The 10,230-nt window shown below is 31.4% G+C and overlaps 2 protein-coding genes across 4 annotated transcripts; both read left to right on the top strand.

Annotated features, from left to right (window-relative positions):
* Positions 1–1,776: 1,776 nt before the first annotated feature.
* On the top strand, positions 1,777–3,352 carry LOC125875195 (BURP domain-containing protein 16-like). Of its 3 annotated transcripts, none has more exons than XM_049556296.1 (2): positions 1,777–2,185; positions 2,252–3,352. In XM_049556296.1, exons 1-2 carry the CDS (start codon positions 1,811–1,813, stop codon positions 3,092–3,094), a joined length of 1,218 nt encoding a protein of 405 aa, XP_049412253.1. In that variant the 5' UTR covers positions 1,777–1,810; the 3' UTR covers positions 3,095–3,352. The 3 variants fall into 3 exon arrangements, with proteins under 3 accessions (XP_049412253.1, XP_049412254.1, XP_049412252.1); XM_049556297.1 differs by having other exon boundaries at positions 1,777–2,251; positions 2,384–3,352; XM_049556295.1 differs by having other exon boundaries at positions 1,777–3,352.
* Positions 3,353–3,974: 622 nt separating this feature from the next.
* On the top strand, positions 3,975–4,751 carry LOC125873122 (uncharacterized). The gene has a single exon (XM_049554000.1). The coding sequence runs from the start codon at positions 4,103–4,105 to the stop codon at positions 4,607–4,609; it is 507 nt and encodes a 168-aa protein (XP_049409957.1). The 5' UTR covers positions 3,975–4,102; the 3' UTR covers positions 4,610–4,751.
* The last annotated feature ends 5,479 nt before the right edge of the window (positions 4,752–10,230 follow it).

Below are 10,230 nucleotides of genomic sequence, written 5' to 3'. Positions count from 1 at the left end.
AAAAAAAAAAGCTAAAACAAAAACAAAAGAAAGAAGAAACTGAAAAGCTTAGATACACATGGAGAAAAATCTGGAGAAATGAAAAAAATGATCCCATCTTCGTCCACCGGACTTTTCTCTCCTTATTGGTTCCTTTCAATCACACTGAGCCTAATTCTGAGATTCAAGAATGTCTCTTCTAGCATTTGAGATTAAGAAAATATCAAGCTTGCTCCCATGGTAGTCCACGATTCTCAAACCTGTTGCTAAGAAGATGAAGTTTTCAATTAGAGAACTCTTGTGGTTTTAGAATTTCGTTATTTTAGGAAGATTTGTTATATGTTAATGAATCTGCAAAATCAGTTAGAATTATTAATTAAGCCTAAAATACTCCTTTATTTAAGGAAATATGTTACACACATCAAATTGAAAATTATTAAAATATGTATCTCTTTAATTCAAACCGTTAATGATATATCATATATGTATCCGACAGACAAAATATGGTATAGGATGTAATTATTGCAACTATCTTGAATTCTAGTAATTAAGTCCTAAACTAATGGAATTTATGTAGTTTACTCTATAAACAAAAGGCAAAGACAAATCTTGATCAGCCTAGATTTCATCCTTTATGTTTTTCTTCTTCTAATTACTTTAGTTATATTAATACCACTATACAAGTGCTCATCATTTTGAGTGAAAAAGAACACTATTGGATAAGCACCATCTATATGTACATTTTTTTTTAGCTTACTCATATGTATAAATCGCTCGTATAAAATAAATTTTATATTATCAGGTCATTTTTTTACTTATGGTACCAAATAATTATTCACTTTGTTTCAATATTACAAATCATACTTATTTATGCTATTTTTCTCTTATAACGCGAAGTAGATTAAATCATGAATAATCGCATAACAAATTTACAATTCACAAGGAAGAAAAGCGCATAATTAAATATATATCTCTTTGATTTGCTGGTGGACACACTTCTATTTTCTTCTCTTTTTTGTTTTTCAGTTAGTGTTGGATTAAATTTGTATTCGCACTGTTGGAGTCATTTTGAAGGGAATGTTTCTAACATGATTTTTTCTCGTTTCTAATAGCTCGAATTTAAAATATTTAGTTAAGCGTGGAGGACTAGTAATTTAATAGTGATGTAGCTTAAAGTTTACTAGAGTATTTTTGTTTTTCTCCTTTTTATCATGGCTTATGGGTAATCCACTATTGGCTTTTAACTTGATCATTTTCAAGTTGGTAACAAAAATGCATGCATCTCTAAAAGATACTGTACTGGTAATAGTATAGTTGCTTTTCAACAGTGTCTAATCACTATTTTCTGTTTTTGGCTAATAGTGCAAGCAGCAGCATTATCACCATTGTTGTCCCAATCTCTAAATTGGCTTTTAACTTGATCATTTTCAAGTTGGTAACAAAAATGCATGCATCTCTAAAAGATACTGTACTAGTAAAAGTATAATTGCTTTTCAACAGTGTCTAATCACTATTTTCTGTTTTTGGCAAATAGTGCAAGCAGCAGCATTATCACCATTGTTGTCCCAATCTCTAAATTGGCCATTTGCATGAAAAAGAGACTTATACTTGCGTATAGTATACATAATTTCAAGAGCTTTGTGATTATTTAAGTGCAACTTGATATCAAAATGTCTGGGATTTTTATAGTATACATAATTGCAAGAGCTTTATGATTATTTAAGTGCAACTTGATATCAAAATGTCTGGGATTTTTACATTATAAATAAGGAAGTTTCGTAAGATAAAAATATCTCAAGAAACACTAATTCAAGTCTTCCAAAAAACAAAAATGGCTACTTCATATTGGTTCATGTTTTTCTTGTTAAGTGTCTTGTCTTTATTTGCTTCTTCTACTTGTAATTCTATAACATATGTGGGTTCTAATCAGCTCAAGTTTTGGAAAGAAAATGTTGTCAATGAAATGCCTCAAGCTCTTGTTTCTAAATTATCTCCAATGAACATGATTGACTCTAAATATTACACTTCATTAGTGTCCAAAAATTCATTCTCTTTTAATGCTCAAAGTTGTTTGCTTGCTGATATATTTTGTACTTCTGAGACTAATGCCCAAACATCCAAAATCCCCGAACAAGCTAAAGTCTATGCTTCCAAACTCCCAAATCAAGCCAAAGTTTATCCCTCCAAAATTCCTGATCAAGCTAAAGTCTATGCCTCCAAACTCCCAAATCAAGCCAAAGTTTATCCCTCCAATCTTCCTGATCAAGCTAAGGTGTATGCCTCCAAACTCCCAAATCAAGCCAAAGTTTATCCCTCCATGATGCCTGATCAAGCTAAAGTCTATGCTTCCAAACTCCCAAATCAAGCCAAAGTTTATCCCTCCAATCTTCCTGATCAAGCTAAGGTGTATGCATCAAAAACTTATGCAACTTCACACTCTAATAGTCATCATCTTGGAGAAGTCTCTTTCTTCAGAGTCTCTATCCTCAAACCTGGAAACACAATCCATCTAGACAACTTAGTGAACCCGTACCCTCATCGTTCATTTCTTCCTTCTCAAATTGCATCAAAGATCTCCATTAACTCAAACCATCTCCAACATTTATTCCCTCAAACTTTCACTTCACCATTCACAAAAGATACCACAGAAACTACCATCCTCAATTGCAATGCACCTACTCTAAAAGGAGAAGTTAAAACATGCGCAAAATCCTTAGAAGAAATGATAGAGTTCTCAAAGACTACCTTGAAACAAAACCACCTAATTTCATTGACAACAGATAGCATACAAGGGTCAGGACAGAACCTAAAAATTGAGAAATTTCATAAAATCAATTCCCAAAAGAGTGTCTCATGCCATGAGATATTCCTTCCTTTTGCTACATACTTTTGTCATTTGCTATCTTCAACTAATATTTACGCGGTGGAGTTAGTTGATTTAAACACTAATGTTCATGTTAATACAGCTATGGTTGTTTGTCATATGGATACTTCTTCATGGCCAGCTGATCATCCAGTTTTCAAAAAGTTGAATTTTTCACCTGGAAAAGGAGAGGTTTGTCATTGGATGTCACAAACTGATCTTGTTTGGGTTGGAGATGATGCCCATGCATAAAAAAAGAAGAAGTCTACTAATGCCTTTTAATTAAGCTTTGAGTTTAATTGCAAAAATGGATTGTCGTTTTTCTTGTTTCTCTGTTTTAGGAATAGTAAGGTACTGTAATTATGGAAAAATAAGTCCCAATCCTTACTTTCCCTTTCTTGTGTGAAGTGTGGTTTTATTCAGCGTGTAGTGTGATGGTTTTTATCAGAAAATGATATTCCCTTGTTATGTCTATTTTAATAACTTTCAGAATTTAATACTCTTATTAGATTTTAGTTTTCTTCAAAAACAATACAATCAAAAGTTATTTGATATTTATTACCTTTTCATATTTCGTACTAAGGTAGGGATGGATCTACTTGGAGTTGAGAGTTTTTATCTGAACTCCTGAATCGAAAAATTATACGATGTATAGAATCAAATATGTATTTGATGTCCATATATTCAATATTGAGCCCCTCAACACAAGTGAGCGGGCTTGGGTGGTTATAGGGGTTCAAAAACTAGTAGGCGCGTGGATTCAAATCTAGCTAGCAACATTTTTCAAAGTTTTAGCTTGAAATCTGGTACAAATTATTTGTCAGCACTATTTAGCATGTTTTTTTTAACCCGAAAATCCGGACCAAAGGAAAAAAGATATTTTGAGGGACATGACATGATGCCTAAATTTCATGTCACCCATTTTTCTCTTGTCGATAATCTTATAACCTCATATAAAAATGGCGAAAGTTTGATCTAATAAAAGCCTTTGATAAGCTAAACTTCAAACGCGTATAAAAAAACTTCATAGTCACACGTATGAAGTTATTTTAAAGTGCTTAAAAGTGCAAAAAAAAATTAAATTTTGGCTATATCTTAAATACTCGGCTATCTGTACACTTACCCCGGTCCCCAGACATGGATATCCTATTTATGGGCCGGATATGGTTGTATCTGACCCATGAGAAATTCGGGTCAAAACTTCTGATAGCACCAAAATATCTGAAGCAGAGAGAAGAACAACAAAATTAACTTACAGCTATGGGGCTCTCAGCTTCTAAGCGAGTTAGCAATTCACTCCAAAATTCATCCGAATTCAACTCGGCATGTGACTCAGTCTATGATGATTGTCTCTCCTTATCACAGCACGCTTTCGCCGGAATCAAACCCTACCAGCTTTTCTCCGCCGTGGAACGCCTACACGCTTCTCTCTATCCCTCCGTCCCTCTCATAACCAATTGGGTTAAATCGCCTCCGAACCGATTACAAGTCGATAAGGCCTTCAAAATCGTGTCAACGCGCCGATCAGGCGAAAAGGAGAGTGAAATTGTGCTTGGGAACAAAGAGTTTAAGGAGTTTTCAGTGGAGGTATTTGCGGACGCTGTCGTTTCGTGTGCAGGGAAAGAGCTGTTGAAGAGGGTTCCGGTAGGTGCATTGGGGATTGCTGGCGTTGGTGCGGTGGTAAAGCCTGGGAAAGAATTGATTGCGGCGGCGATTGGTGCTTACGCGCTCGGTGTTGCAACTTCGGTATACGTCAGCTTGGCTTAAACGTATGATTTTTCTTTTTTTTAACTTATAAAAGTGAATAAAAGTTTTTACAAATTTGCTTAAGCCAAAAGTATAAATTAGTCATGTATTACATTATTGTAACCCCTAATAAGAGACTGAAATTTATGTTTAGTTTTAATTAGATGATTAGCAGTGTTTATCTACATTTATATAAATTACTTTTAAAAAAAAATAGATTTGCTAGAGTGTTTGCTTTACATTAGTAGTATTAGTTGTTATTCGCGTAGTGTCATGTTTTTAAATTTTTACTATTATTTGTTTGAGTTCATTGCTCTAATATATAGGGCTATTCAACATCGAATTGAAATCGATAATTTGAATAATTTTTTTTTATTGGTTTAGCGGATCTTCTTGATAACGGTTTTGATTATTTACTATTGATTTATCGGTTCTTAACGATTAGAGATTTTCTTTAAGGGTTAATCGATAATCCAATAGCAAATTACTAGATTATATTTTTACTATTTGGTATATAAAGTTCATAATTTAATTTCATACTTTTATTTTTGGTTGTCACAAACTCTCGGTTATTTTACAATGTCAGTGTTTGCTTTGAGCAAAATACAATCTATCAACTCATGTGTATGGTTCATTCGGCTTATCACTTTGTTTTTAAGTGATTTTCAATGCTTTTTTTTGTTGTTGAAGTTTAACGATTAAACCAATAATTGATCTGATAACGATCAATAACCGATAATTGATAAGTAAATATCTTAATAGTTCTACAATAATTTAGCATATTTAAAAATTGACAATCGATAAGTTATACTGATAAACTTTAAAAAACAAAGCCGAACCTATTGATACACATATCCAATTATCCATACTAATGCATGAAAGTGATCATAGCAAACTTTATGTTTGTTATGACTATTAATTTGTATATTTTGGTATACATATATATAAAAATTTGTATTTGTATATTTCGGTATACAAACTAAAACACAGTAATTGTATATAAACAAAAGGGAAAATTGTACATAATGGCAAACTATTAATTCAAATTAAATGGTATAACCATATTTGATTTAATTGTGTCCTGTAGCAAATTGTTTGTCAGTCGCCTCTCTCCCTCAAACTCTCACTCGCCACTCTCCCTCTCTCGCTCGCTCTCTTTGTGCTCGCCTCTCTCGCTTTATACAACAGAATTGTATAAATTGCGTTTCTATCTGTATAAAGTGAGAGAAAATTGTATATACACATGCAAATACATATATATTCGTCCTATACACTTATAATTATACAATAAAAATTATTACCCTGCCCAGTTATCTTTTGTCTTTCTCTCTTTCTCGTTTTATACAACAGAATTATATAAATTGCGTTTCTGTTTGTATAAAGCGCGCGAAAATTGTATATACACATGCAAATACATATATACTCGTCTTATACATTTATAATTATACAATAAAAATATTCTCCTGCCCAGTTTTATGTTTGTATAATGTATAATTTATGTTTGTATAAAGCGAAAGAGAGAGCGAGTTTTTATATACAAATATTTTTGTCAACGATTTATACAAATGAGAGGTTAACAACAATTTATACAAACAGTCTGCCAGCGAAATTATACAAATCTGAAGAGGAGCCAACGAATTATACAATTGCTTCCTTTTGTATATATGTATAGCGAAATAGACATAGTTTTCAATTGTATATGTATAACGAATTATACATATATATGTTTGATATGGAGCGCAATTATGCAAACTTTGTTATAGCATACAAATATGATTTTTTTGTTTGCTATATGTGAAAGTTGCTCTAAACAAAATTACTATATGTATACAACACATATGTATATCGAATGGGTCTATTTGTATATTGGTATACAAATGGGTACTACAATTAATTTTGTATAAAATATAGGAACCACATATTATAAGTATTAAATAACATCTTATCCTTTCTAGTTTTCTATTTACCAAAAATCCCTTAAAAATGATGTTTGCGGGATACATAGCGTTGTGCACGGGATACATTAGGTTTGATACATTCCACATAGCGGGATACATAGCGTTGTGCACGGGATCCATAACGTTTGATACATTCCACATAGCGGGATACATAGCGTTGTGCACGGGATACATGCGGGATACATAGGTAAATAAGGGATTTTTGAAATTTTTGAAATAAGTAAGGATAAATGGATATTAAGGTAAGTAAATGAGTGTAATTAAGTAATTTGTCCATTAATTTTTATATAACACATATGTATACCGAATGAGTCTATTTGTATATTTCGATATACAAATGGGATGAAAAAAAACATGAAATGTTAGTTGCAAATTACAAATAAAAGAAATTATGACTATAATATTTAATTTAAATTAATAACTTGCTATTTCGTATAATTTTCCCTTCTTTTAGTACATATTCACATATATAATCTCCGCATTCAATTAAATATAGCTACGATACGAAGAGTATTGAAAATATTAACGATTGAATTTGTATCGTCTTTTTCATTCCAATTAAACACGTGGAATCAAAAGAGGAGTTAGAGGATTAATAACGCAAAAGATAATATTGTGTAGGATAATTTGGAACCACAGAAATTGGATCATCTGGACCATGAAAAACAATAATTCAAGAATGATCTTGACCGTTTAGCCAATGTACTAAGTATGAAAACACCAATATTGAAAGTGAAAGTGACACTTGAATCTAGCAACGTACAACTCATCATTCATAACTTGTCACCCCACATACATAAAATGATTTGAACTCCCACCGTCCCTATTTATTGTTGCGTTTAATTTGGTGTGAATAAAAAAATAAAAAGAAAAAGAATGGAGAGAAATGAAAATTGAATTTTATAATCTTTATCGTTTATGAGTTNTTGTATAAAGTGAGAGAAAATTGTATATACACACGCAAATACATATATATTCGTCCTATACACTTATAATTATATAATAAAAAAATTCCTTTGCCTAGTTCTCTTTTGTCTTTCTCTCTTTCTCATTTTATACAACAAAATTGTATAAATTGCGTTTCTGTTTGTATAAAGGGCGAGAAAATTGTATATACACATGCAAATACATATATATATTCGTCCTATACATTTATAATTATACAATAAAAATATTCTCCTGCCCAGTTTTATGTTTGTATAATGTATAATTTATGTTTGTATAAAGCAAAAGAGAGAGCGATTTTTTATATACAAATATTTTTGTCAATGATTTATACAAATGAGAGACTAACAACAATTTATACAAATGGTCTGCCAGCGAAATTATACAAATCTGAAGAGGAACGAACGAATTATACAATTGCTTCTTTTTGTATATATGTATAGCCGAATAAACATAGCTTTCAATTGTATATGTATAACGAATTATACATATATATGTTTGTTATGGAGCGCAATTATGCAAACTTTGCTATAACATACAAATATGTTTTTTTTGTTTGCTATATGTGAAAGCTATTCTAAACAAAATTACTACATGTATACAACACATATGTATATCAAATGGGTCTATTTGTATATTTTGGTATACAAATGGGTACTACAATTAATTTTTATATAACACATGTATACTGAATGAGTCTCTTTGTATATTTCGATATACAAATGGGATGACAAAAAACATGAAATATTAGCTGCAAATTACAAATAAAAGAAATTATGACTATAATATTTAATTTAAATTAATAGCTTGCTATTTCATATAATTTTCCCTTCTTTTAGTACATATTCACATATATAATCTCCGCATTCAATTAAATATAGCTACGATACGAAGAGTATTGAAAATATTAACGATTGAATTTGTATCGTCTTTTTCATTCCAATTAAACACGTGGAATCAAAAGAGGAGTTAGAGGATTAATAACGCAAAAGATAATATTGTGTGTAGGATAATTTGGAACCACAGAAATTGGATCATCTGGACCATGAAAAACAATAATTCAAGAATGATCTTGACCGTTTAGCCAATGTACTAAGTATGAAAACACCAATATTGAAAGTGAAAGTGACACTTGAATCTAGCAACGTACAACTCATCATTCATAACTTGTCACCCCACATACATAAAATGATTTGAACTCCCACCGTCCCTATTTATTGTTGCGTTTAATTTGGTGTGAATAAAAAAATAAAAAGAAAAAGAACGGAGAGAAATGAAAATTAAATTTTATAATCTTTATCGTTTATGAGTTCATATATATCGGCTTTTAAATAACGGCATCATTTTTCAGACGGACATTTCTTGCACTATTTGAACTCTAAATTGCGGCTATATAAATCGGCTTTTAAATAATGGCATCATTTTTCAGACGGACATTTCTTGCACTATTTGAACTCCAAATTGCGGCTATATAAATATAGAGGCATTGCCTTAACTTTGATCATTGAATCTTTACACTTCTTCTCTATATATTTGTAAAAAATATTTTTTGGTCTATATCACATAAAATTTTCAATATATTTAAGTAATTCGAATATGTAGTTTTTTTAATATCTTTTCTTAAAAAAAATTAAAATTGGAATGGAATTAATATATGCAAATTGAACCCGAATTCGTGTCTTTCCTCGACTAATTAAGATAAAATTTATCAATTTAGTCCTCCTTAATGAAACTTTTCCATTTGAGGTTCTAGTAGTAAAGTCTGCAGCAAATTTGAGTGATATTAACTTAAAAATGAAAACCTCAAAATATTGAAAAAAGGAAAGTATTTACCATTAAAAATTGTAAAAATAATAAGAATAGAAGAAATAATAATAATAATAATAGAACTAAGAATACGATAATATTAGCACAATAATAATAGAACATGTAGAATTGTAGATGCTCCAGATTAGGACTTTGCTCTACTATTGAGAAGAGAGAAAACACTCCACTATTTACTAAGTTGTCTATCGTAAATCTTAGACCTTCATGCTTTCCTATTTAGAGTTATATTATCGTTGAGTTAAAATATATCATGTCACATCCAATTTCGTCTCCTAATATTTCCTCGATCTACCTCTACTTCTCCTTAATCCTATCACTGCCAACTCTTGTAGCCTCATCGAGGCACTTACACGCTCTTCCTCTTCACATGTTCAAATCGTTTTAGTCTCACTTCTTGCATCTTGTCAATGATGAATGCTACTGCCACATGCCCCACATATCTCAATTCATAATCTTGTCTCTTCTAGTATGCCCACACATCCATCTATGCATCCTCATCTCTCAGAACATGCGAATATTGATTGATAATTTCTCTATAGGACTAATCTTTTAAATCTCGATAACAGATTCTTATCACCCCACTCCAACTATCAATAAATTAAACACCATCTCAAATCTATAAACTTCAAATTCTATCTCCGTCTCTGGCTCAAAAAATATCATTGATATATTGAGGTAGATGCGTGTGAATCTGGTATTTCAAACTCCCACCAACAGCCATCATCCACGAAAGGGGAGTAGAAATAAATAATGCCCAAATATTCATAGCCACTAATATTAACGGCAGTCCAACAGCCACACAAGAGGGAAGAAAGTGGAGCCCTGCTAAAACTGTGCTGTCTCAATACTCATCAAGTATTTTATACGCAAATCCTATTCTATTATCCACACAAATCTCCCTCTTCCACTCAT

This window comes from Solanum stenotomum, chromosome 8 (genome assembly GCF_019186545.1).
Source record: "Solanum stenotomum isolate F172 chromosome 8, ASM1918654v1, whole genome shotgun sequence".
In the NCBI taxonomy this organism is placed as follows: domain Eukaryota; kingdom Viridiplantae; phylum Streptophyta; class Magnoliopsida; order Solanales; family Solanaceae; genus Solanum; species Solanum stenotomum.
This window is presented reverse-complemented; position numbering and strand designations above follow the sequence as displayed.

Bases quoted from the DNA above. Each gene is read 5' to 3' on its own strand.
- LOC125875195 (XM_049556295.1), top strand. From the start codon at position 1,811: ATGGCTACTTCATATTGGTTCATGTTTTTCTTGTTAAGTGTCTTGTCT.
- LOC125873122 (XM_049554000.1), top strand. From the start codon at position 4,103: ATGGGGCTCTCAGCTTCTAAGCGAGTTAGCAATTCACTCCAAAATTCA.